General features: G+C 41.7%; 1 protein-coding gene across 1 annotated transcript; it reads right to left on the bottom strand.

Moving 5' to 3' along the window:
• Nucleotides 1-7338: 7338 nt before the first annotated feature.
• On the bottom strand, nucleotides 7339-27667 carry LOC101914642 (fructose-1,6-bisphosphatase isozyme 2). The gene is made up of 7 exons (XM_005240685.3): nucleotides 27270-27667; nucleotides 24448-24610; nucleotides 23450-23542; nucleotides 17677-17817; nucleotides 16334-16471; nucleotides 10094-10213; nucleotides 7339-7553 (listed from the first exon to the last, which is right to left on the bottom strand). Exons 1-7 carry the CDS (start codon nucleotides 27440-27442, stop codon nucleotides 7362-7364), a joined length of 1020 nt encoding a protein of 339 aa, XP_005240742.1. The 5' UTR covers nucleotides 27443-27667; the 3' UTR covers nucleotides 7339-7361.
• Nucleotides 27668-27740: the final 73 nt, after the last annotated feature.

Genomic DNA, 27740 nt, shown 5'->3' with positions numbered 1-27740 from the left:
TTCTGAAGAAAGAATAGAATTGTTTAAGATTAAGTCACTAATGGGGACTTTCTCTCATTCTGTAATCAGGGCTTTATCAAATCATTAGTGAAATTCCAGGTAAGTGCAGGGGCACCTAAAGCAATTGGAGGAAGTGGTATAATTAAGACACAAAATTTCATTTGCAAAGGTTTAATTCACAAAACCAAACCTAGATGACATTCAGTAAGGCTCATCTGAAAACATACAAGGAACCCCACCTGAAACTTCACTTTGGGAAGGAGGAGGGTTAGCTACATGGTGGACACCTGATCCATGGGTTGATAGTTTAGATATATTAGGGGCCTCAGAAGAAGCCACCTTTGCTTGTGCTCAGAGGACTTGACTGCTTTATTTCTTTTTTTGTGCTAAGTTGCTTGAAGATTGATTTTCCAGTGGTCTAAAAATTTGATTTCTGCAGCAGTTTTTGTTTCCATCATGCTAGCATCTGTTGAAGAGCTACCACCAACCTTTGTGAGTAAAGGGGCAAAGAAATCATGAAGACAGGCATTTATAAAAGACATACTGTGTTCTTTTTAAAATGCTTTTTCCTTGTTTTGTTCACTTACATTTCTCACCACTTCCAGGAGATTCAAAACCTACTTCTACATGAAACCTGACAGCCTTTCCGAATAAAGTAATGCTGGGAAACATGTGTTTTAGAAGTAGCATGTGTTGTCAGGTGTGGTGCCGCAGTTCTGATGCCTATTACCTTACCTTCTGCAGTCCTGGTTTGGGAAGAAGTGGTCAGAGCAGAGTCAGAGCGCGAGCTATTCGTTTTCTCAGCCCCCTTCAGAGGAGGGTTCCTGGTAAGGCTGGCTTTTTGAGTGCTTACAGGGAAAGATTGTGGTTGGGCTGAGAGCTGAACAAGGGAAAGATGATTTTCCAGCCTGGTAAGGGTTATCCATACTTAGTGACAAATGATCGCTTTGGACATTCATCTGGAATTAACTTTGTTTCACAGTTCTTTGTCTATGTTAATCCTTCCCCCAGGCCAAGCCTGGTTTAGGTGTGCTCTCCTGGGGTGCCACCAAGGGCCTTCTGAAGCTGTTACAGCTATTATTTTATGTGTCTGCTAGGGAAAATCAGTCTCTGGAACTGGCATGGAAATACTCAGAGTTCTGGTTTTAATGATTAGGTGGTTGGTTTTTTTTAATTACTAGCAATGGTTTCCTGCACAGCATGCATGCAGTGACATAAAACTGTTTAAAATAAATGCTGGGCTGTTAGACACTCAAACTGGTTTAGGGTGTCTGGGAAGCTGATGCTGAAGCGAGATGTTGAGAACTCCTTGAGGCTGTAGCACATGTCTTGGAACACCCTTGCTTTTGTTTAAAAGCCAAAAGTGAAATGAAATAAAGGTGGCTTTAGAGCTGCCAAGTCACAGGTGGTTTTTCCCCACTTGCAAAGGAAGTACATCTCTAAATGCATCTCTGTAATATACCATTTTATGAGGCTGGTTAACAAGTCACAGAAAAAAATTATATAGGGCTGCCAACAAAATGCTGAACAGTTCATTGCTGTGTCTGCAAATGCCCAGTTTTGCTAGATATGTGTATGGCCAAGCACATACCACAGTCTTTTTACCATAACACCACAGCAATGCGAGAATTGTGAATGCAAGTTCATCTCAATAGCCCTCTTAACATTCCTTCTGCTTAGCTACGTTTGCTGGTATTGCAGTTTGCTTTCCTTATTCAAGCATATGAAACACTGGCTGTCGGCAGGGTATTTTTGAAATAGGTAATATATACTGAAAACATCAGCGCTGATGTGAAATTGCATTCACTCTTGAAGATTTATGATAATACTCTCCTGTAGTTGAAATAAACTTCTGCTGGTGTTTATATATAATTTACAAGGCTTTATGCAAAGGTTAAGGATAAATACTGCTGCCGTTTTGATATTAGTTGCTTGCTAGTCACAGGAAGAATTGGAAGGGACCTGTTTTCTGATACAGTGCTGTTACAAGTTTTGATCACGTTCCTCTCATGTTATAATAGAGCATTTCAGAAGCAAACTTGTGGTCACAGGAAACCCATCAGGAATTGTTATGAAGTGTTATTTCAGTTGCAGTATTTCCAGACATTTCAACGAACTTTATCGTCCCATTTTGTTTGGCACTCTGTAAATCCAAAAGCCGGGGAACCTCCCTCCTCACCAAGTTTTTAATCTAAACTGACACAGAACTGAGGAGTGGAAGAGGAAAAAGGGCGAAAGCGGTGAGGCTGCCTGCCAGAGGCTGTGCAGCTGATTAGCAGCTGTGTGTGTGCCTCTGAGAGAAGGCTAGCCTCCTCCTCTGGCTTTGTTTTCTCTCGTTGTAGCTTCGGCAGAGCTAAAAAGGTAAACACCGCTGTTCTGCTCTTTTACTGAGTTTAAATTTCAGGTCTACATTTGCTGCATGACCCTTCCATGTATCCTCCCTGCTTGCTTTTCATTTGAGCAGTCTCCTTTTTATCTTCCTGTGCTGGAATAAGAAATCATGCTGAGTTGTTAAAAGAGGGAGAAAATTGTCCGTGCGGGAACAAAACAGGAAACCAGGCAATCAAAAGGGCGGAACACAGATAGCGTGTCACTCGGTAAGTACGCACCCGGCGCACTGGTGTCTCGCAGTTAGGTTTCTCACAGCACGTGATCGTGAGGCCAGTGCTGCAGCGGCAGGGTGAGGGGAGAAGTTGACTTCTTGCTTTCCCGGGCATGTGCTGACAGTGCATTTGAGCATAATGCTGAATCGATGAGACATCTGGAACAGTCCTGCCCCGGGCTGGGATTAGGTTGGCCTCACACATTCAGCCCTAGCACAGCTGATGGGGTGACTGAGCAGCTGTGTTGAGATGTCCGTGGAGGTGTCTCTTCAAAAGTGATAAAATACTCACCGGGTCACCTGCCTAGCAGCTGACAAGAATGCTTAGGCCAAGCTCTGTTTATTGGTGTGTGAGTACATAGCTGACCTAGCCAACACCCGCTGCAAGCTGGCTCACAAATTCCCTTCATCGGTCGTAGCAGCAAAAGCTGCTACCAGAAACCTGCTTGACTCCTGGTGAACGGTGTCCTGGAAAAAACCTTGATGTAAATCATTGCATCAGGTGAGAGCAACTCCCCCAGGGCAGAGCTCAGTGGGAAAGCATATCTGTCGCCTATCTCCAGGAAGTATTAAAATCAGTTCAGTGGAATTACATCACATGCATGGCTTAAGGTTTTTATTTTTCTGTTTCCTGAAACCACATCTGTATTTGCAGAAAGCTAGGAACAAAACTTGAAAGTGTTTTCAGTAGCAGTGCATGGAGTTTGTGAGTATTGTCCACGATAGCATGAAGTCTGAATGATGGTGACTCTCTTCTCAAAACTTCTGGGGTTCTGTACCTCTGGGTAACTGTGTGGAGATCCTGTGTCTCTGTGTTCATTCTGTTCTGTGCTTTAACCATGTTTGGGCCTTGGATATCTCTGGAAAATAGGTAATTTCATCTTTGCAGTCTTGCAGGAGTTAATGAATTTATCACCTTTGCTCCTGTTAATCCCTCTCTTCTGTTCCATAGGTACCAACCACCCTTTTCTCACAGTGAGCCTAACTGGGTAGTATAATCTGGGTAAACTAAGAGCTCTTTCTTGTTCTCTGTCTGTAATTAGCTTCCATTTTATAAATGAAGAAAAGTCTTACCTGGTTTTTCCAGAAATATCAGTTGGCTCTATTAAAAAAACAACTAAAATCCCTGTGTGTATGTTTTGTGGAAAGCTGAATGAAGTATGGGCTCCTGATACAAATGCTTAAAGTCACATTTGATCCAACATTTCACACAGCATCTCTGCTCTGGTTGTCTTGCTGTCTCAGGGCAAGGCGAGCTCCAGCTGCAGAGGGTGGGCAGGGCAGCAGCGCAGGCAGGCTGGGTGCCATGAGGCTGGTGGGATGCCTGCCAGCCCCGACCTGTTCTCTGATCCCTGTCTCATGATTGCAGTCACAAGGCCAACTCTCTACGCCTGGCTGTTCAGACTAAATTTCCAGTCAAAGTAATTTGTGAACAACTGCTTATTTATTAGAGACTGGTGGAATTTCTGTGTTTGCTTGTGTTACTGGATACCGCTAGGTTTAGGTAGTTTGCTTTTATTTTACTTATGAAATAGGTGCAAAGGTGTCCTGAAACTGGAAATAGGAATTAGATTTGGCAACAAGTCAGAAACCAGTGCCTTCAGAACAGTCATGTTTGTTACATACTGGGCACAGTACAACTAGTATATTTTCCTTTCCGCATCCTCTTCCAAAAGTAATAGGAAGTCAAGCTGGCATTTGTTTATGCCAGGAAACCATTAAATACTGATAGAAAGGCACATCTGTGAACTAATACTTAAATGCGGGTCTGTTGCTTCATGTACTCGATGTTTCCATGTATTTTCCATTTTGTATCATGTGAGTATCTGTCCGAGGAATAACACCAGGTGTCACCACCTTCTGAATGCAGAAGTGGAGTCAGAGTGCCTTCGTCATGAGCACTGGCCCATGCCAGCTTTCCTGCTCCTCCCAGTAGTGTTGATGGCAGCTCAAGGTGTGTCCCCTTTCTCACCATTCCAACCACTAAATACAAGATCTGGATTTTCAAATAAAAATAAAAAATGCTACATCTTGTTTTCTCAGCTGTCTGCATGCCTTCAGGCACCCTGACCATGAAGGGAAGTTGTGGCCCAGTATCGCCAGGGCTGTGTGGGTGGTGAGCCACCACCACAGACACCCTGCGGTTTGTGTCAGAGAGCTCTGGAGAAACAGTTTGAACTGGTATTGCACTGGAAAGGGAAACTGCAAACTTATCCTGAGGTTTAAGAAGGACTCTGTAGAGCAGTCTGATTGCAGGGTTGTGCTAGATATAGCAGAGAACATATAAGCAAGTGCTTAGACAGCAGTGTAGGTGTAGTAGGTCAAAAGGGGACTCTGGTGAAGAAAATCCAGAGTTCGCACTGGAGAAAGTTGCTGGTTTCCTAATCTCCCTTTGGGGTTTGCATGGGCTGTTTATACAGTGGAGATATTGATCTCTTTGTAGATACCAGCCACCCGGCAGCCCACAAAATGTGGATGTTACTATTTAGGTATCAGCAGCCACCCAAACAGCAGTTGTTTCTCAGATCAGTGACCCAGCACTAGCTCCTCCACTAACAGGTGCTTCAGGTGCAAACTCAGGGAAAAAAACCCCACATATATATATGGGAAGGGTAGCACCTGGGATTATATGCAGTTTTTGCTGCGAAATCATACTTAAATGAAGGCAACTTAGGCACTGTTCTGCTGGTACTAGGGCACTGAATGACTGACACGTTGCAGTGTGCAGACTGCCAACACAGGAACACAGATCCTGGTCACTAGAGTGTGCATACCCACTGCAATACAAACTTGTTTCAGCATTTCCCCCAAAAGTAGTAATTTTTAGAGGCCCTGCGTTTATATAGGAGAGTACCAAATCCATGTTCTTGCTCTGTCCTTTGTCATCTCTTTCGGCCCCTTGGAAACAGGATCAGGTTATCTTTCTTCTAAAGCAGTACCGGTATTGTTAGCTAGACTAGCCTTGAACTGTGCTTGGTTTCAGGTTTCAGATTTAAAAAATGCAATAGAGTTTCTCAATAAATTGGTGACATCAACAACTATTTGTGTTTTTACATGGAGTTTGCTGGGGAGATAGAGAGAATGACTATATATGTATAAAATATATGTATAAACACATATAGATGCGTACATATACACAATGTGCATATTTTGTTTGCAGGAAAACTTGATTTATTAGCTTTCATAGTCAGAGCGCACAATTGCGTTCTGCAGTATAAAGTTGTCTACTGCCTAAGCCCTTGTAGTTTTTTCTGCTTCTTCCTCATTCTCCAGGATTTAAGTGTTGCTTGTGTTTTGCTGTTGATAGCAGAGACTGAGGAAGCACATGAGGAGGAACGGAATAAACAAGTACACACTGTACTTGCTGATTCTAGACAGTTGCCACTGTTAAGTTTTAAAGAGTGCCAGACAAAGACCTGCAGAAGGAGTGCTTTGATACCTGAAGTAGTACTGAAATCACATCCTGACCCCCTGGGATAACAACACCTGAGGGTAAATACCTGTCCTGTATACTTTTCTGTCTGCCTTTATTTAGCCTGCTTCTTCTTTATGAAGAACAGAACGTAGCTTTAAGTTCAAAAATAACCACTGGAGTTTCTTGGCAGCAGTATGTTGAACTCCTATCTATGTCCTAATATAATTCTTAAGAGTGTTCTTAATATAGCCTTGGCTGGGGGTGTAGAGTGGGGGTGAAAACGAGCAGATGGGGCACAAGTTGCTTACAACAAGATGGTCACCAAAAGGGACATCTGTGAAATAAGGCAGGAGGGCTATAGAGGCATCAGGATGTCTAATACTTAAAGTAACCTAAAGCCCAATTTTCACACCTCTATCACCTAACATAATCACACATTTAGTTTCATTAATAATTTTTGCGATTCCTGATCTCCTTAGATGGTGTCAAGCCTGAGACATGGCACTAGGGCATCAACAGGACAGATGTGCTGGAGGTGATTAGGAACGCCAGTATGATGTGCATAAAATGGCAAACTTCAATCTGAAATGAGAACCTTTCAAAATAAAAGCAAATGGAGGTGTGACGGTGGCTTGGTGGCAATAGCTCATCTTCTGTTGCAGAGGACAATGGAAAAACAGGGGACAGGCACGATTTGAGTGTCACACCCATAGCAATGGTTTATTGTAATTTGTGCCGTTGAAGGTTACCTGTCTGTAAATAACACGGGGCATTTTCCTCTTCTGAAGAGAACTGAAATAACTGGAAATTTTGTAGCCTTTTCATCTTTATTAGTTACCCAAGACATATATAATTTGGAGCTTAGAACTGTTTCAGACAGCTCGAGACTTTTGTTCTTCTCAGGGCTGTCAAGATAAAAAGCACCTGCAACAAAAACTCTGACAGAAAATCCAGGTAATGGCATTGCGAATGTTGATGTGAAAATCCTGCCCCAAACAATGCCAATCATCTAATGTCAGGTGTAAAGCTTCAGATCAAATGGGTGTACTGATACAGCCCACTTCCTTTTGTTAATATTATATAAAGTAAGTCACTTCTGTTTAATAATCAGGTGTCTGTCTCTACATTTGCACTGCATAAATCAGAGTTAGAGGATTTTTACGTTTGTCTGCAAAGAGAAATGAAATTTTTGGGTTTTCTCATCAGCCATTCTCACTATTTTTCCTGTTCTCACAAAGTGGCATTTTCACTGAGAGATGGGTGCTAAGTGCTGGAATCCACCATCTTGATACGTATGGCTTTTCCTGTAGACTGAAGACGGATGAGCAAAGTCTGATGAGGACTTTAGCTGCTCTTGTGTTTCTGTACACAAGCGAGGTATTCTTGCACGTCATCTGGAGAACCGAGGATCAGAGGGACTCTTTGGTGAATACTCTCAGGTTTCACATCCAGCACTGCCTCAGTCCCTGTAGTTGCCATCCCACCTGCCTGCTCAATGATGAAGGCCATTGGGTTGCACTCGTAGAGGAGTCGGAGCTAGAAAGAAAGAGAACACATGACTGCCTTTGGGGGAAATTACACCAAAGGACTTGCCAGAACTTTTTGTGATTTTGGAAAATTCTGTACCAACACCAAGTGATGTCTCTCAGCAGCTCCTCCTTCTTGTCTTTCCTGTTCTCACCTCCCTTAACACCTTCTATTTCAAGGAAAAGTGTACTGACCCTGCATCCAAGCGTCACCACCATTGTTTCCAAGCTGACATACTGATGTGCAGCACCAGTGAAGCTGTATTTTGTCAAAAAAGTCAAAAGCAGCTGCTAGGCCCACAGATACCAGGAAAACATCTAAGCCAGCTAAGTTAACAGTACTGGGAAAGAAAAGCCAAAATCTCTGCTCACGTACAGGCTTTACATGTTACCTGAAAGCTTGGGGTAATCACATTGTGTTTGGTCAGGGTATTTTGGAGTTTGAAACTTGATGCGCCCAGTTTCAAATTTCAGGATTTGATTGCTGCTCTTCAGAAATGTGAATAGATACTAGCGGCCTGAACTCATCTAGATAGTGGCTATGTTTTCAGAAGTAACTGCAGTAATTATTAAAAGCAATGTTTCCCTTTTGGTACAGAGGCACTTTTGGTTTAGACCCTGGTATCTGTTCACATGTTTAAAAATGTTACGTCTGGTGTGCCTGTGTTCTGGTGGAATGCAAACAATTTGGGACATCAGCCAAAAGTTTCTGTGTTTAAAAGGGTATAGATGGTTATTTTTTAACAGACATGATTTCTGTAGGTTTAGTTGAATCTTTGATGGTCTATGAAATGATCGTGCACAACAACATTAGTAGCTATTATGTTTGAAGGGCTTTTCATATATGCAAAAGAGGGAATATTTTCTGGGGAAAAGGAAGTGTGACAGAGTGCAACCGTATGTAGAGACAAAGAAATGGGTTGGACTCAGGATTTTACTAGCCATCATTCCTTTGTCAAGCTGTTTGTAATAAAACCATGTTATATCACAAATTTAAATAGTGCATATTACCTTCATTCTTATCTTTAAACGCCACTGAAGTGCTACTTCTGGTACAAGGACTCCATGTGACAGGCAACACAAGACCAATAGCCTTTTTTGCTCTCGTTAGTGCATGCCCAACCTTTGTTGTACCACTGTGGAGTTTGTGTTGCTTAACTGTGACTACGTGGCTTAAGAAAAGCAGTTTTCCTTCAGGGTGTAGTGCAGTCACACTTAGGGGTCTTCAAATGGGCTCTGTCTTCAGATAGGTTTAACATTTTTCACCTAACAGAGAACTATAAATCTTACATTCATAAAAAATATTATTTAACATACCTGATTTGAAAAGGTCTATTTATTGGCTGGTTCTGCACTGCTTATTGAGCATTTTGTTCTCACTCTTCTTTTAACTGAAAGAAGGAGCTCTAGATGATAGGGCCTACATGCATGTCATTTGCATTTACTCTAAAGCCTTTGGATCAATTCCAGTGACATTTGGTTTCTATCAGCTCTCTAAGTGCATGGACTGTCTTTCAGGAGGATGATGGTCACGGCACCTACCACAAAGGCATTACCTCTCCAGCAAGAAGAGGTTTATATAAAAAGAGCTGTACACACCTGAAGTCTGAGAAGGCAAGAAGAAAATTTTTGTTTACAATGATAGTACAGTTTTGCTTCTTTCATTACTTTCTCTATTACGGGAGTCCAAGCCAGATCAATCCAATAGTCAATGTAGGCTAAGTCATTTGAAAATCTTGACTTTTGTAAAATGTTACAGGTACTTCATACATTTGTTCTTTTGTCCTGTTTCTCATCTTTCAACAATAATTTAACTCAGATTTCAGAACAAAAGGATATTTGATGCTGCAGGAGAAAAGTTGAGGTTGACTATCATCCATGACCCAGCAGATTCAGGGAGTCACTGGATTGCATTGCACTTCAGTCAGTCAGTGTGTTTTGTACAGATGTCCAAATGGGAAATCATCTTTTCCAAGAATAATCATCTTTTCCAAGAATACTCATCTTAGCACGCGTGAAGCACCTTCCACTGGTGAAGTTTTCAGATCAGTTAGTAGAAGCTCGTATTTGCAGGTCTGGTGATAGTAGGTTTAACATCCTTTGGAAATACTAGGTAGGCAAACTCAGCTGTCTAACATTGGCCAAAACCCTGTCTCGAGTTCAGCATATCCCACCTGGACTCTAGCTGCCAGTATGAAGTGCACAGGTCTTCCTTAGGCCTGTGATGTAACTGCTAACTGCCAGCGGTGCATAGGTGTCTCAACAGGTTTCTATGGTACTGAAATGTTTCTCTTCAGGAAAATGAATAAAGCCCTTTGGTTGCAGTGAAAAGCATTTGAGTAGTCTGTAGTATAAAAGTACACTGGAAGACTTCTGGCCTGAATTGGCAATTGCCTAAATTTGATTGCTGACCATCATATCCATTAATAATTTTCTCCAGGGGTGGAAAATTATTATCTGTTTATGTATCTAAACTGTTCCTTTACGCTCTGGGAAAACCAGAGGTATCAGGTTGACTAAGTTCACCAGAGAGTAAGTCAAGTGATTTACCTTTCCTTTAGGACTCTTCTGATTAGCAGGATACATGAAGATCCCCCCATACATCAACGTACGGTGAACATCAGCTACCATAGAGCCCACGTACCTGGCGCCGTATGGGGAACTGCCATCCTGGAAAACAGAGTGAAGCATTATATCTACCAGGCTAGACAGCTAGTAGCATGGCACAGTGTAGTTTTGTTATGAAACAGGAATCAAAGCTGCTTAAATCAATGCTTGCTTATGGACACTAAACCAGCCTGAAGCATTTTGTAAGATGTAGTGATTGTATATTTAATTCTAAAATAAGCACTTTCAAGAGCTGCATTCACAGTATGGAAACCAGGGTGCCCATAATTTGAGTGCACAATTTGGTATCAACCCCTAGAGTGTGGAAAAGCAATGGCTGCTAACAGTGGCTGAAAATTTCTTGGCATTATCAGAACAAGGTACCCATTTGATTGCTGATCCTTCACTGGTTTCTAAGCATGAGGAGGGATGTTACTTTTCAATACACGTCCAGATGGTTCCCAGAGGACTTCAGCTTTTTCCTTCTAGCTTATTTGTCAAGGTGTGAGATTGGTCGTAGCATTCATTCTGCAGCTTAGTTTGGGAGATGGGAATTTATTCATTAATATTGTTTTCCTTGCTTTCATCTTAGAAACTGATGTTGCTGAAGGGCAGGTCATTTTAGCGAGAGCAGACAGGGAAGTATTCATACCAGTCTCAGATTTACTGGTCATAAAAATGGTAAGGTAGGAAAGGTAGAAGACAAGCAAGGTATCTTGCACAAATAGAAGTTATGTACACCAAATAAGCTCCACCTGAGAAAAGTGATGCATCACCATACTTTTATGAAGGGCAGATACACAATACAAATGTAAACTGAAGGAAAGCTTTTCAAAAGCTACTATGCCAAGAAGTCTGTTGGTCTTTTGATACCTCTCACTCTGTCTTCAATGAAGCAGAGGAAGAATTTGCGCCTCCCCAGAAAATTACTAGAGACTGGGACTTCATGCACATTTAATACACATACATATATTTGTGTATTGCAATGTTAAAAGTTGAAAAGACCTCTGCAGATTTTTCTGTCTGGGTCAGTTTTCTAATAAATGATCTTAGTGCTTTCTACAAAGCTCACCTTGTGCTGATAGTAGATCCAGAGAAATACATAAATAACTTGTTCAGCAATGCCACCCCCAAGACCTCCAGACATCACAAGTTAGTCACCCTTCCCAGCAAAATTATGATGTTATTTGGGAAAAAAAGAATCCACAAGTGGGAGGAAAAAACAGATAGAGAAAAACATAATTCTATTTTGAAATAATTTTTTCAAACTGTTCAATGCAACTGTGAAGTCTTGATATTGATTCTCTTTTATGGGAAGAGATTCTCATAAAATTGCACAATATCATGCCACACAACACTAAGAAGTTGACTCCTAATCCACTAAATATAAGACTTGGATATTTGATACAGCTGGTAGTAAAACTGGAACAGAGAACTGTTCCATCCTAGGTGATAACCCTTGTTCAACTGCACTTATGCTGTTTTCCATTGTTCTTTCTTCTTGTACACATTAGAACTGAAAATTCAGAGGAAAACAATGTAAAGTATGGTAGACATGATGGGTAAGGCACAGCCTGGAGTTTTTATATTTAGTTTGTTTAAACATGGCCCTGTTACTTCCAGGCACAACCGAAAATATGTTTTAAGTATTTGACCCCTTATTTCCCATGGCTTACCCTCAAATAATTACATGTTTAGACTTCATATGGTAGCTTCTCCATCCCACAACTGTTTGTACTTGTGACTTTGCAACTGTAAAAATCTGAGGTCAGAAAAAAACACCTTAAGAGGTGTTGGAGAGACACCAATGCAAGCCTGCAATTATGGAAATTGCATGATTATATGGTTATGGTTTAAAATTACATTTAAAAATTCAGTCAAAGGAAGAGCTCTTTTTTTAAGGTTTCAGAAGGTGATGAAGCAAGTCTTAAGGGAAGTTTGTTAAACATTAAGAAAAGTCATAGTGTATTGATGATAAACAGGCCCTGAAGCAGACTGCTAAGGACTGCTTCCATGACATTATCAAATAAAAAGTCTGCAACCCACATGTATGAAATTTACTGGTGGTGATCCACACAGCTGAGCCACCTTTGTACAAATAACCAGATACATTTAGGGTATGCTGGATTTCCTATTCATGTGCAGGTCATTTACACAATATATGTGTGCATGGACAGTGTTAGGTGAAGCTGATGAGATGCCACTGACAATTTTAGTTGCTTCTTACCCTGACAGAAATTCACCTGCTAGAAACCTGCTGAGGCTGTGCTAAGAAAAATACAGAAGAGGATTTCCTCCATTCTGGTACAGTTATCACTTGAAGGACAGAGTGAAACAAAATTTTCACTTGCCTTAGCTTACAGCTACCTGCATGGGAGGAATTAATAATCCTTCTAGTTACTAGAAATGTTACTTCTTGTTTCTCCAGTTCAGTCACCCAGACGTTTTTATTACAGGTGAGAAAGTTAATAGGTGTTGCACGCATGCTGGCATATTGCCAAGGCTTTCTTCTCAAACAAAATAACAGAACATGAATGTTAGGGAGATTCATCCTGGGTTCTGAGTAATGCCAAACTGTGTGTTTGCCCAGTGAGCACTCCATACTGCTTCAGCTGATACTAATGAAAGAATTGGAGAACCTTGATGTTTCCTTGGTCAGCATCCATGGTGTTTTAGTAAACTTGTGATTGCTCTTACTTCCACCCTTCTGCCTGCTTATTTTTCGCTTAACCCAGAGGAACAAAAATAGCTCATAACAGGTAGGTCCTGTGATTTTTTTCTTCACAATGTGATGTAAGTCACTTTCTCACTTCCGTATTGTACTGATTTCTAAAGGCTATGTTCCTCCACAGCAGAGTTAAGACTGTGTATTTCTGGCATAACTACAGCGACCAGGAGAGCAGGGGGAAAAAACTCTTTCCTACAGACTACAGCAGCACCCTGCATCCCTTGCTCCACATACAGTTATGGTGACAAAATCACGGTGTTTTTATTAGCTTTTTTATATCACTGGGGCACACCTGGGCTGGCTCCAGAAGAATGCTTCATGCTGAAATGTGCTGTTGATGGCAAGTTTTTGATGGCATTGCGAAGACAAATCCTTAACCAGGGAGTCTCCATTGCATGGCTCTCAACCAACAAGCTGTGACAAGACTCTCAACTTCTATTGTGGCTATAGGAAGCAAAGATAAAAATGGGTGAAATAGCAAAGGACAACGATGCCCACAGCATCTGAGTTCTACCATCAGTGAATCAGTGCCAGCTTGAGGCAAGGGCCCTGCAAGCATTACTGGTGGAAGAATACACTTTGGGAAGGAGTTAAGAGTGATACTTGTGCAGAAACAGTTTCTGGCCTATCAAGTGCCCATTATACGGTGCAGGCTGGCACAAACATGTGTTACAGGCAGCCTTACAAACAGCAGCTTGCTCTTCAAGCTGGCTAAGCAGCAGGAGATTTTGTGATGCTTAACAAAAAATTATCTTTACTCTGGACTCTCATTCCAGAAGAGATGTGTCTAGACAAATATTTCCTATTAAGATCTACATGACAATGGTAGGAGATTTACAGCTGGCCTGCGCAACAGCAGCACTTTTCCAGTGCTTTTAATTCAGTATTGATACCTTAGGTGAATGGTGGTCCACAAGAAACTTTGACAGCCAACATGGCTTTGTAGTTCAAACTGCCTGATCAGGGATGCTGTTGTTAGATAGTAAGGGAAAGTCTCTCCTCTCCACATAAACATTGATTGTAATGTTTGGTCACCAATGACAGTAATACAGAACACAGGACATGTTGTGGACAACTTCCTACTTCGTTTGCCTGTTGTATTTTTAACTTCCCAGGTTTTTTGTGGCAATATTAGAGTCATCTGAACAACATGTTGACCAAGAACCACAGGAAGGAGGAAACAGAAGTAGGATCAAAGGAACAAAAGGGATAAGAACGTGATGAGTACCTGAAATTAATGCCTAGTCTCTTGGCTTCTAGCGGCCAGAAGGCCATAGAGTGAGAATGATCTGCCTGAGTAAGAAGGGATCCCCCATGACCTACACATCAGTTCCTCCTCAAGTCAGAGGCAGGGGGTATCCAGCAGATACCCCCCACTGCCCTTGTACATGCTGAAGAAAGGAAGACAAAGACCAAAGCGGTGTAATGCTCCACCTGGGTGCTGCACAGAAGGCAGGAGCATCCACCAATGTAGCTGTATTTGGTAAGGCTTACAGATGATGCCAGGAAGCAGGTTTCATGCTACAGAAAAGTAGCAACACCTTCTCTCTCTTGTCCTCCCACAATGCAAATATAATGTCCTTTTTAAATCAAGGAACTGAGTTATGCTGTTTCCAAAACTCAGGTTCATAACAAGCTTTCAGGTGGGCAGGGCCGTTCCCTCTGCTTTGTAGCCATGACACTGGCGCCTTGACCCTTCTCACGCAGACAACCCTATGTCTCAGAGAAGCAGAGCAATGTGCTTGTTGAGCACCCCTGAGGAGGCTTCCCCTGCCCCAAATAATCCATGCACTACTGTGCTGCTTGCTTTAAAATAACAGAAACACCTTCTGCCAACTTCTGTTGCATTAGCACAGCAGCACATTTTCAATAGATTTTCCTCAAATGAAGCACAGATTTGAGATAAAATAGTGTTTGCAAATGAGGTTTTTCCTGTATGTCCTAACATAAGGATTCAGTGAATCACCTGAAGGAGCTGTCCTCACTAAGCCCATGGTGAAATATCTCTGTCCGGTCTTTCCACTGAATTTGAAATCTTTTCAGTCTTTTTATGGTTGTCTGGGGTTGATGATTTATTGAAGAGTTTCACTTTAAACAACACTTGGGTGGTTTGCAAAAACACAAATTAATAAATCCAGTGTTAGTGCATTATACAGAATACATAGCTCAGCATAACGTGAACATAATGAAAAGCACAGATCTCCTCTTTCCCAGCTGGCTTAGTTTTAAGGAAGTATGAAAGTTGTGTTGGGGCTCCTGCTTCTCTCACAGCTGGACTGAAAGCAGGCTTTGAAGTTTCAAAATAGCCTCAAATATTCAAAATGAATATATTTTAAATGCTGTGATGTGACACCCTCTGTAGCTACAATCTGGGTAATATGGAAAAGAGGTTTTAAGATGAGGTTGCATTGCAGCTATATCGAATGTAGTAAATTCAGATTTTCAGCTGAGAAGGAGCTTCTCACAGGACTATGGTTTAAATTCTTATTCATTACTTTTCCCTTGTACAGCACCCTGAAGTATTCTACTGGATACATCAATTTTTACATGAGCCCTGTATAAGTATTCTTGGCAAATAATAGCGTAAAAAATAATCCTATGGGTTTTGGTTTTGTTTTGTTTTGTTTTTTTTAAAAAAAGAGCATTAAAACCAGCTTCCTGGCAAAATTCAGTCCTGAGCTGTTCCACATCACCATATTTTGTAGTGACTTACTGGTCATATAGCCACACTTTCTAGAGACCTTCCAGCTTTCCACATGGAGAGTTTGTGTTGCATCCTCCTAGCACTGACTAGAGGCCATACAAAGCTGTATGTCCCCACAAGGAAGTTCATCAGACATGGGATGTTCTCAGCTTTACCCCTTTGAGGGACACAATATAATCCTCTTAACAACAGAATACAGTGAAATTGTGCCTCACACCTTTTTTTATTTTCAATCTGTGGATAGGTTCATGCTCCACATGATGCAAGCAGACAGTGCAAGAGTGATAAATGCATTTCTCAGATCCAAGCACGTACAGGAAGGAGAAGGTGTCACCCAGATCCCTGTAAGCACCTTCTGGGCAGTGTTGTGGAATTTAGCCCCAAATGCCCGTCTGTGCATATGACTGAACTGCATATTCAGATAAGCTAGAAAACAAGGGTACATCCACACTTCGCTGGCATGGTTTCAGAGGCTTTTTAAAAAAACTGGTTCTTCATGTACAGCACATTTTCCTCCACACAGTGACGAACAAGCTATGAATTTACTTACCTAAGTCTAAGTTATAAAAGATGTTGGGGCACCAGAAAAAAACACAGCAGATACATACCCAAAATGGATCTGATGGCACAAAAGGGTTATGGTGGGCTGAACTCATCCAGGACTTCAAATCCTTTCCCATCAGCCAAGACTGCATGGAATGCAGTGCTTGCCAGTGCACAGTGCAAGAATACAGTGCTAATATTTTCTTACCTCAGGGAATTTCTTCTTTTGTAAATAATCTGTCATTGCAGCATCAAAATACTTCGCATAACCTTCATTGAGACTGTATGTCTTCCCTTTCTTCTTGATTTTAACATCTCTGTCCACCAAAATAAATTCACCAAGACCCTATGGAAGAACAGGATAGAGCAGCATATTAACAAGCAGTAGAAAAATTTTGTTGACTTTCTGTTACTGTTGTCACACTAGAGATGGCAGAAACGCTAGCACAGCTTGGTCCTTTCAGTGCTAGACTTGTGTATAGCTTCACAGTATTTCAAAAAGAGCAGAATGCACAGAACCTGTGTTAAGTTAATAAGAACTTGTCACATTGGTACTATAAAAAGCAATTCAACTGTATCAAAAGAACATCAGTCAGCCCTGAAAGCAGATGGATTGTGAATCTCTGTCCACGTATCATAAGGTTACAAATTAAGAAATTACACTGCCTTCTGATTTTTGAACTCTTTTTGCCTGCCTTGTCTAGATATCTTAAGTGAATGTGGTCAGCTGCTCCCAGGTGTTGCTGTCTGCAGTTTGAGTGCAATTATCACCTTCTTTTCTGCTGTCTTTAACCAGAGCAGTTACTCTCCCAGTTTTTCCCACTTAGAATGGGCCCATTTATAAAGGTTAAAAGGAATTCTGATAATATTACACCTTTTTATCCAACCCCACCCCCGCCCCATGTTATTGCCCACATCTAGTGCTGGTTTCTCTAATGAGCAGTTTCCTTTCTGCATGCCTCCAGTAACACCTGATGGGCTCCTGGGCTGGGCACTGGGGGGGGGGGGGGGGGGCACATGTCCTCCAATTCTATGGGTATGGTTGTGCTTTTGCAAATTGTTGTGTACGCAGCTTAAAGGACTTAGCTATAAAACTAAATTGCACTCAGGAAACCTGACATCACTCGCTTTGCATGAACTGTATCAAAAAATGGTCCTTGTCCCAGACTATATAACACTGAACATGCTGAGGTTCTTCTACAGACAGAAAAAGGAGTCCTGTAAGTGGAGGCAAAGACACTGTTCAGAGTAAATTTTCTTAAGTGTTTCTGCAAACCAGCAGTTTGGTTTGAATGAACAGGGTTTCGAATGCTGTTTGACTTAAACTCTCTTTCACTGAGTAGAAGAAACAAACAAACAGAGGTATGGCATCGAACATAACCATGTGTTATTAAATATTTGTAAGGTGGAAGTGGGATGCTCCAGGACATGGGTGAAAAAAAGAATTGCATAGATTGCCTAGGTTACAGTCAGGGAGTAACAAAAATTAGTAAACCCAAGCATGGAAAGCTCTAAAAGATAGTGGCAATGTGATTAACACCATGACTGTACCGGATCGAGCATGAAGCAGTCCACTCCTTGCCCTGTCGAGAGGGCGACCAGCGTAGCACTGCCATACAGGGCATAGCCTGCAGCAACAATCTTGCGTCCAGGCTGCAAAGCATCTTTTTCAGAGGGCTCATCATCTGTTTCCTGAGGAAAAATTACCACTGGACTGAAGGTTAAATGCTTACGAGAAACAATAAAACAACACTTCAATAATAACATGGGGCAGATTTCCTTTTTGAGTCTATGCAGGCCTTTGAAACAACCGAAAGAGAGATTTTCCCCACTGGGTCACAGCAAGTCTGGTACAAGTACATGCACAGGCTGGAACAGAATGTTGAGCATTCGTTATTTTATCTATGTCATGCAATCAATACCTGCAACAAAGCTGATACCTTAGCGTTACAGGCCAGTCTATTCAAGAACATCAGAAATCTGAGACAGAACAGAGATACTAATTTTCTGTAAATGTAAACATAAGCTATCACACTGACACCTTTCAGAGGGAATAACTGTGAGGCGAATGCAGTAATTAACATTACAGAAAAATTGCTTCCAGTAATGCAGAATAAAAAGGTAGATTGTGCAACATGATAGAACCAGGATTGTGCATTGGCCTCTGCTGGTGAAGCAATGGGCAGCTGAGGTGATGTAAATGTTCATACTATACATAAAATAACAACTGCATTTGCATATGTAATGTGTATGTGTGTGCAGGTATAACTCTCCCTAGAACATTCACCTGGCAACGTACTTCAGGCTTTTAATCAATTTCCAACACTTATACTTTGATTTAGCACTTTGGTTACCACTGAACAACAAGACCCCAAGCAGACCTGGTGCAAGTATTTCCAGCCAGCTTTAGGGGTGTGCCTCAGCCATGGCATACAAGAGTTTGGTAGAGTAAGAAAGGAGAACAGCCAAGAGCACTTGGGAAGGCTGGCTTGAGTCTTCACCTCCTGGGACTACAACATGGTCAGGGAATGCTTGATTTTAATGTTTCTTTAAAAGCTGGTCTGTTGTGGTAGGTCTTCTGTGGATATTTTGATGGTGGTTCATGAGGAATTAAAATGAGAACCCCCTTAGATCCTTACTTCAGGCCCTGGTTTAGCATTTTATTGTTCCAGACTCAGACAATTTCTCAGTGATTGCATGGGTTTGATTAGATTGAGTAGCAGCTAAATAGAAACAGCAGGTCTAGCCCTAAATACCTGGATAAAAAAGTAAAGATCAGTGGATACTGTTTTGTGTAGGAAATGAAATATTTGGTGACTATCCACTTAATTCCTTAAAAATTCATGAATGGATTCCAAAGATATTTTCCAAAGGAAAACGTCTCTCCTTAACAGAGAAGTTCTCTGGTGTGCCCCATGGCAAGGAGGTCTCAGGGTGCCCATCAGGGTCCTAGCAGGGCAGAAAGCTAAGGGTAACCTGGGGATCCTGTTAATTATTGTATGCCAGCTTCTAGAGGAAAAGTGAGATGTAGGACACCAAAACTACATATTTCTTGGCATATGAAGACAGTAGCTCTACAGTAAAGTATTTTCATTTTCAGCTGAAAGATTTTCTTACTTTGTTACTTTAGCTTACGGTTCTTAGCTGTATTTTGATCAAGTTTTTTTTTATCATTATTTTGCCATTTCTTTTTTTTATTTCTTTTGTAGAAAAAAATTCCACTTGCCAGCCAGCTCTTCATGGGACCTGAAATATACCATGTGCAAATACATCTTGTATGCAGTCCCTTGGAATTATTCTGTGCCAAGCTGCTTATTCAGAGAGGTTATAATGCACATAATGAAGGAAAACTAGTTAAAACACTTGTTTGTATATTTTTGAATACTGACTAGTAGTGGCTAGTGCTTTGCTAAACAATCTTTTACAGAACCAACTATTACACCCTACACAGCATCTTCTCTTTCAAAAATATATGCCCATGGCACATATATCTCAACATCAAAAACAATGGTTGTCTACAGTAGACTGTTTGCAACATTAAATGCAGAATTAAACATACATTTACACAACTAGTTGCAAGCATATTATGGTTCTCCTAGCTCTTTGTATGCTTTCCTCATTGAATAAAAATTAATTTTGTATAAATACAGTAAAGAGGTTTGTTTTATAGAACATGGTGTATAAACAGCATACATAGTTGCTGTTTACATATGATATTGATTCAAAATACATTTTTCTGAGATGAGCTTTTCAGTCCTCTCTCTTGAATACATTTTCTATGTTTATATGGTTGAGAAATCACACATTTATTGATTATTCTGAAAAAAACCAGAGGAACTTCTTCCTCAGGAGATGGACAGTCGGGCAGAATACCCTTGGTTTTCATTCTTCATTCACACTGTGTTTCCAAGAGCCAGCTTCCAAAAGGAAGGAAGAAAGCTGTCTCAGACAAACATTTTGCAGAGCTTGTCAGACAGAATGTAAAAAAGCTACAGATCAGCTGATACTTCATTGTTGGGACTGCAGGAGCTTTGTCCTGCCAAGTACCATGTATTGTGAAACAAACCAGGGAATTAAGCTGGTCAGTAGAGTCTGGTAGCTGCTGAATGTTTTCACTTCTTTCTGGTGCATAGATGGATATCTTTTCTATTATATTTTGACTGTGAGATGGTGATGGTGAAATTTTTTTAGAGCTCTTTATGCAAAGCACTGAAACAGTCAAGGGGACTGCAGAGAAGCTCTGCCAAGTGTTGACACCGTCACTTTGGCTTGTTGTTGGTATGAAGCAGATGAAACAAGGCCTGCGAGTGTGGCTACAGGGGTACCATCAGGTGATACCTGAGTCTGAAAATTTTTGCATGCATGATTTGCGTAACATCACATGAGGGATTTCTAGTAGTGGGAGTAGCTCTGGAAGGACTTGGCTTCCAGGTCTCCATTTGCATCATGTGTTTGGTGAGTACCCTTTGCATTTGCCCTGAATTCTTACACCTTCTCTGTGAGAAACCACATGGAGGGAAGGACATTGTCCTCATGACAGTGAAGAGGGAGGAATAAAATACATCTGAAGCACGGGGCAAAGTTACAAATTAAAACCAGAATGAAACAAAGCAGCAGTTTCATACCATATATGTGCAGCATGAACTGAAAGTTGTAGATTCAGCTCAGTGGGATGAAAAATTGGGAAGAATCCAAGCAAAAAATACTTACTGTGACCACATCCTGATACTCCATGAGCTGAGAGCCCCTCAGCAGCAGTGACTGCCAGGGCCATATCCCTTGCTCTGGCTTCAGCTGATTCAGCGAGGCTTCTCTTTCAGCCCCACTTTTCTGAATGTTTTTGGTCTTTTTAACAATACCACCCATGCTTCAGACAGTAAAAGCCAGGTGGAAAATTACATAAAACCCTAAGACGGCACTTAACTTCCTGGTGGTTTTCTCCAAGAAACTGATGCAGTGCATTTCTGGCAAGAGGCAATGTTACTTGCCACCATGGCAATGGCTCTGGACTGGGAGCAGCCAGAGAACCATTTTCAAGTTTGAGATGTATTGGTCAAGTCTAGCCTTTGTAGAAAAGTGCTGATTACATTTTCCTGCTAAAGTGAGGCAAATATTTCAGTAGTGGAGGGTATGCCTTTGGAAATGAAGCTAAGGTGGTAACACAGTGAGAAAATCAGCCATGCAATCATCTGAGAATTGGAAGACACTGAATATCAGACAGGTGCTAAGGATCATCCTTTGAAATTACAGTTCTAGCTTTTAAAAAATGATGTTCATGAACCTTAAATTGTGTTTTCTTTCTTAAGTGGTTCTCATCCACTGGGATAAACATGTCACTTTTATTCCTTTTACGCTACCCTTCAGTAACAATCCATAAAGCACATTATTATTTAATTATTTCAAAGACTTTGAAGTTAATAGTGTTTAAAGTTAATAGCGTGGCTATGAAATTGTCTTGTCTGAGAGGAAGGTGCATTAATTAACATGTATTTTGGAATCAGCATTTTAATAGAAAGAATTATGGAAGTGAAAGTCTGTAAATTCAACATTGTTTCTAATTTTCCAGGGAAAAATGGTAAGTTGTTTATGTAATTTATGAACTGTGCTTCATCCTAGCAGCAGGGTTTTCATTTCGATATGAAGCATTTGTACAAAGCAATGTAATTTTCTTCTTGTGAAGTGCTGAAGGGTATCCACCCACATGAAAACCAGAACTTAGAAACAATGTTTACAACAAATATGTTAACAACAAAAACAACAACTATGGAAGGTTCAGAAAATTAATTGAAAACTCGAGTATTTGGGAGTGACATGAGTTCTTTGGTAATTCTGTTCTGTTCTGAAACAGAACCCTAGAGAAGACTGTGAGTCTGTAGTCTTTACATATATTAACAGGCGAGTTAAAAGACGGTAGAGAAATCTAATTTGTATTTCAACCTGCTAAGTTATATTAATCACACTGAGCATTTGCCCTTGTAGTTATGCAGAGTAATTTGATATTTTTAGAAAGAGAAAGCTAATGTTTAGTATTTGTAGGATGGTGCTTACCAGCTTTAGCGACAGTGGACAATTCAGCTATTGCCTGCTGCAAATGTCTTCTAGACTATCTTTAGACAGGTAAGTGAAGAGAATGGGGGCCCCTTTGCTTACCATAAGGGCACATGGCATTGGTTGCATCCATACAGCTAAGTCCTCTTCCCTGCAAAAAGCAAGGTGGTAGACAGTACTGGAGGAAGTCCCTGGGCTGCTCTTTCCAGAAGCCATACCCAGGCATCATCTCAGTGTTGTTGGTCTGGGCTGCACCTGTGATGGGGGTTTGTACTAACTGTTGACAGCGTGGACAGCTATATACCAGCATTTGGCTTGTGCCATGTGCTTGAACTATTCGGTTTACTAGTAGATGCATCTTCTCAACAGTGATGATTAGTGCATTGCCTACCAGAAATGTAAAAAAAAGAGGAATAACCAGTGGAAAATTAAGAGTTAGAAGATGAAAGAGAGCTTTAAAAATGTATCTTCATGTTTGAAGTGTAGCATCTGAGTCTACAAAGACTTCTTTGCAGTCACAAGTCCTGTAAATGTTACTTCACAACAGTAATGGCTGAGGGTCTCCCATAGTCATATGACTGTGATCTCAGGCTTTAGGGAAAACACCAGCTGCTGGGAGATTAGCAATCAAATCACAAGACTTGGCATGACTCTTAACTATTAATGTTTGTTAATTGGCTGTGCAGTTGCTATTCTGTGCAGCCCCATGGGAGCAGACATGCAGGCAATGCACCAGCAGCTGTAGGTGACTGGTTCCTTCAAGCCTCCGGTGGCCCCCATTGATAGTCTGCTTATAAACTCCCATCCATTGTAGGCCAAGCAACTTGTGCTGGGAGGCCACCACACTGCTAACCATGATACGATCTGGGCAGTGACCATCAGCCCTCCCCAGCCACCATCTGGGTAGACAAACACAGTGAGTGAGTCGTAGGCGCTGAGACACCCCTCAGCTCTCCTGCAGAGAGTAAGGGCATCACTGAAGCAGCTACCCACCTGCCTGGTGCTGACGGGGTTTTATTTAAGTGCTTGTGAGTCTGGAGGAGGGAAGTGCTGCCTCCTAACAATTTCATGGGACTGAGTGTCCCCTTCCTGGGAATTCAGGCAGCATTTTAGCACACATGAATCTCAAGTGTTACCTCTTCTACCCTTTCTAAGGCTCTGTTGATCCCAAAGACACTTAAAAGACCTAGGAAAGAAACTAAGCAAATTGATATGCCCAAGACATTTTGCTTTTACCAAGTGAATCATGCTATGCATGCTTCATTCATTCTCTTACCTTTTTGTAGATAGCAAATATTGTTCCTATTGGTGCCAAGCAGTCTATATTGGATGAGCCATCAAGGGGATCAAAGCACACAATGTATTTACCCTAAAACAGGAGTTGCAAGGGAAGCATTAAATTATATGTAGTCTTGCACTATTATTTCCTTTTATTTGACAAAACCCATGTTTTTATGACTGTGTTTAGTGCCCCAAGTGCACACAGCCTGTCAGAGAAGGCGGCACTGTTGACCCATCTGGCCCTGGAGCACAGTGACACCCACTCCCTGCAGGGCTTGCTGGAGAAATAGGAGAGGGCACATTTCTGCTTGAACAGCACAAAATGTGATGGTAGAAAGGAGCACTCCTCTGCTGCCAAGCAATGCAAGAAATCTCTTGAAAGCTAAGGACTCATTTTGGAAGTGAATATCTTCCTCCAGCAAATGTGTTCTGTTTTTTTACATTTTGTTATGAACAAAAGGCTTTGCCTGTGATTTGAGGTTTGAGGGTAAGGCAGCAGAGGGAAAACATCTTGGGGAAAGGATAAGTTATATCAGTGTAAGCAACAGGATCCTCTCCTGGGGGAATCCAGACGAAGCAGTCAGGTGTTTCCTCTGGGCATGTAACATAAAACCCGGTTCTGCTGGCCCCTCATCTCATTTTATCTTGCCTAAATATTAATGTAATCCAAAACCGTTACACTGGTGGTAAGGGAATGTAATAGTACACTTTACACCTGGGATCTGGGGTGTATTAACAAGCTCAAAAATAATTATTCTCCCCCCTTCACAAAAAAACTTTAATAGCAATTTCACCCTCCACAGCTTCTTTAGCTGTTGAAACCATGTCATCCACCACAGTTATTAATCAAAACAATGCAGTAATGGTGCAAATTTTCTGAATTCCCCCGGGAAGGGTTGGCTGTGGGGCCAGCCCCAGGTTTCATACTTGAAACGAGAGTGCCATCTGCTGCTGCCTGAGCCCGTAACCCCTGGCGGCAGGAGCCGCACAGACCTGCTTGTCTTTCGGTGTGACGATGGCATCTTTGTTCTCCTCGGTGACCAGGACGCAGGTGGTGTAGGAGGATTGGAGCATATTAATCACCAGGGAGTTGGATAATACATCCAGCTTCTTCACCTCGTCACCGGTCACGTTTACAGTGCCAGCTATACCAAACCTACAGGAAAGTAAAAATATTAAGAAACCTGAGGGAGGCCAACGTTATGGGCTTTTAGAGAAAAAAGAAATCAAGGTGGCTCCTTCCTCTCATCTTCCTACACCTCTAACCTTTAGATCGAATTGCTAAGGTGCATTAGGAGATGGTTGCTGCTGCTAGAAATCAAAAGTGTGCATGAGAAAAAGAAAAGGCAATGGCATCATTTTGGGGCTGTGCCTCGGTCCTTTTGCTCCTGCTTGGATGTTCTCCAAGCCAGAAGCAGAGCCCACAGCCTGGCCACTGTGTGCCGGACTTCCCTAGTCATCCCACAAAGTGTCTGGCAGTAGCTTTGAGGGAAGAGAATGGGCAGTTGGCACTTGCATGATTTTCTGCCACTGGCTGCTCAGAGCTCCGTGATGGTCCTGTAATCCATGTCCACTCAGTGCCCAGCCACCCCAAAAGCAGAAGCTTTAAAGACACCCTCAGACGATTCCCCATGCTGAACTGTATCTAAAGATCAAGGTCTGTTTTATTTAGTGATCCTTGGCTGAGTTAGGATGATGCTTCTGTCCTCTAACCTGATTTTAGCAATACAGTAATGATCTAGTGTATAGCAGTACATGTATTTTTGCAATTCCCTGTTGAGGAAGCACTGTTTAGACCTTCTGTGCATGGTCAGGGCCTCTTAGAAGTATAAAAAATTGTACAGGGTGTAGATACAGCATTTTTATTCATTATGAAAAAAAAAAAAAGGAAGGAAGAGGAAAGGGGCAAGTAATTAATCCCTAGGATGTTGGTCAGCAGCAGGCTTTAGCTGGGAGCAGGGCAGGTCTTTTGTCTTACTCAAAGCTCAAAGCTGCCTGAGCTTTTCAGAAGTATTGAACTGTTGGGGCTCTTTATTTTGGAGTGCCAAATTTGAGATACTGGAAAGGACCATGATTTTCAGGGAGTGCTAAGCACCCATTCTCCAGTTAGTGTGTTTTCAGGCACATTCCCAGCTCAAGTCTATGGCTTGGGAAAAGTCATCCTTTACTTTTGAATGGCAAATTTGTTAAACATTAATGCTGAGTCTTTAACATTAAAGACACTTCACAGTCTCCTGTTTGAAGGGGCTAGAAAAATCAGAGCTCAAACCACATATGCAAACGGATGCAAGCCAGTCACCATGATTGATGGTTTGCCATAGGAATTTCTGAAATTTCATGGTTAGTTGCAGTACTTTGACTGGTGGAGTTACTAATTTGTGTGTTTGGATACTTCAGATATTTCTGGTTCATCACCTGAAACTTTTGTTTGCACAGGGAGACATTTGCTCCTCACCATAACGGATGTTTTCTTTCTGAAGTGAAGCTTCATCCAGCACAGTGTGTCCTGTAGGCTAGGTGGCTATTCTACCTCTCATCTATCAAATAGTGATTCTTCCCACTTATTAAATACCTCAGAGGTTGCATATTGAAGATGAAAATGAGATAAAAGCAACTGTTCCTCTGAGTCAGGGAGGAAAAACAGCTGAGCTTCACCCAAGCAGGTGCAGAGATAAAGCACAGTTTAGCAGTTAGGGCATAGGAGCCTGATGCTGCTATTACCTTTGAGTATGTCTCAATGTCCTCTCTACATATTATGGTCCGTACCTGTGAAATGAGGGTGATAGTACTGAGAAATTGAATTCATGATTTGCAAAGATCATGGAGGACTTTGACCAAACTAGTCAACAGAAGCACAGAGACCCCTGAGTGTCATACATTTTGGTGTTATGGAAGGGAGGGGGCAGGGGTTAGAAAAAATTACAGATACTGTCTTACATAAATATATTCCCTGTGGTTTTTATGCATGTATGCATATGTAGATTCACAGGCATGTACAGAAACATATCTTTCAATACATAACAGAACCTGTATATTTATTTAAATGCATAATTTTATTGGGACATTCCAGCTCACTGAACTGCTTCAGATAGATCACCATTAAAAGAATCTCACTGATGTCTCCTTCACCTAGCCCTGTGAGGAACAGTTCAGTTCAGGCTTTACTAAGGCAATTCTTCATTCCATTTGCTAAATCACTAGATGCCACATCGCTATATTTGTTTTTCATATAGAGCATTTTCAGATTCCCCACCTGTAATCCTGATACTACTTGAGGAAGGAAGGGGACATGCACTCATGCGTGGCAGCGTGCAGCATTTCTTACAGGGCTGTTGCTTTAGACCATTACTTACACTGCAGTCAGGCAGAACATCAACTTCCCAAGATAAGCCAAGCCCTGATTTGCACAGCTCAGCACCAGGTTTGGATGTTAGCAGAAAATATCATGGTGTGATATTCTGCATTAAAAATATCATGGTGTGATATTCTGCAAATTCAAAGCAGATTTAAAACTAGATCAGTATCAACATTTACAAGGGATAACAAGGTGAGCAGTGCATTGAAGTTACATTTTTAGACTAAAATATTACAGAATGGCAGTTAGTTTAAATGTCTGTTTCTCACCCAATATAAAAATGATCCAAAAAGACAGATCTCCCACTTCCCACTCATGGTAATCCAGGCTCTGACCTCATGTCTACAGTCACTCAGCTTAAAAGAGACGCTTCCAATGTATTTCTGAATCCCTCTCCCCAGCCTTGCTGTGCAAGCAGCTGCCTCTCTACCTCCTCCCCGTATCGCTAGGTAGGACTCACATGTGGGCAAGGCCTGCCTTTCTGACTGCAGAGGAAATGGCCTTTATGGCAGTCAGCATGGAGTTGAGCAGCTGTGTCAGCTCCCCTGTCGCTCCTTTAATGCGGCGTCCCTTCTCCATAACGAATCGTGTGAGCGTCAGCATATCTGTTTCGAAGGGGCTTTTGTCTGTCATTTCTGCTGGGTACCAGAGTTCCTATCTTCTCAGCTGGATGAGACCCTTTTTTGCAGTGTTGAGATCCTGGGTAGCTGTTTTATTTTGAGGTGAAGCTCTTGGCTGCGTTGCTGGTCAGGGTTTATTAAGGTGTTTCTAAGACCATGTGATTGAGTGCTCAGAATAACCGCTCCCCAGGCTGGCTCCACGGCTCCTCTGGGATGCAGGAAAGGAGCCTGAGACAGGACTACAGCTGAGCAACCCACTGCTCTGCTGCTCTCCCCACACACTGAAATTAGTGACATGAAATTAGACCTAG

This window comes from Falco peregrinus, chromosome Z (assembly GCF_023634155.1).
Source record: "Falco peregrinus isolate bFalPer1 chromosome Z, bFalPer1.pri, whole genome shotgun sequence".
Classification (NCBI taxonomy): domain Eukaryota; kingdom Metazoa; phylum Chordata; class Aves; order Falconiformes; family Falconidae; genus Falco; species Falco peregrinus.
This window is presented reverse-complemented; position numbering and strand designations above follow the sequence as displayed.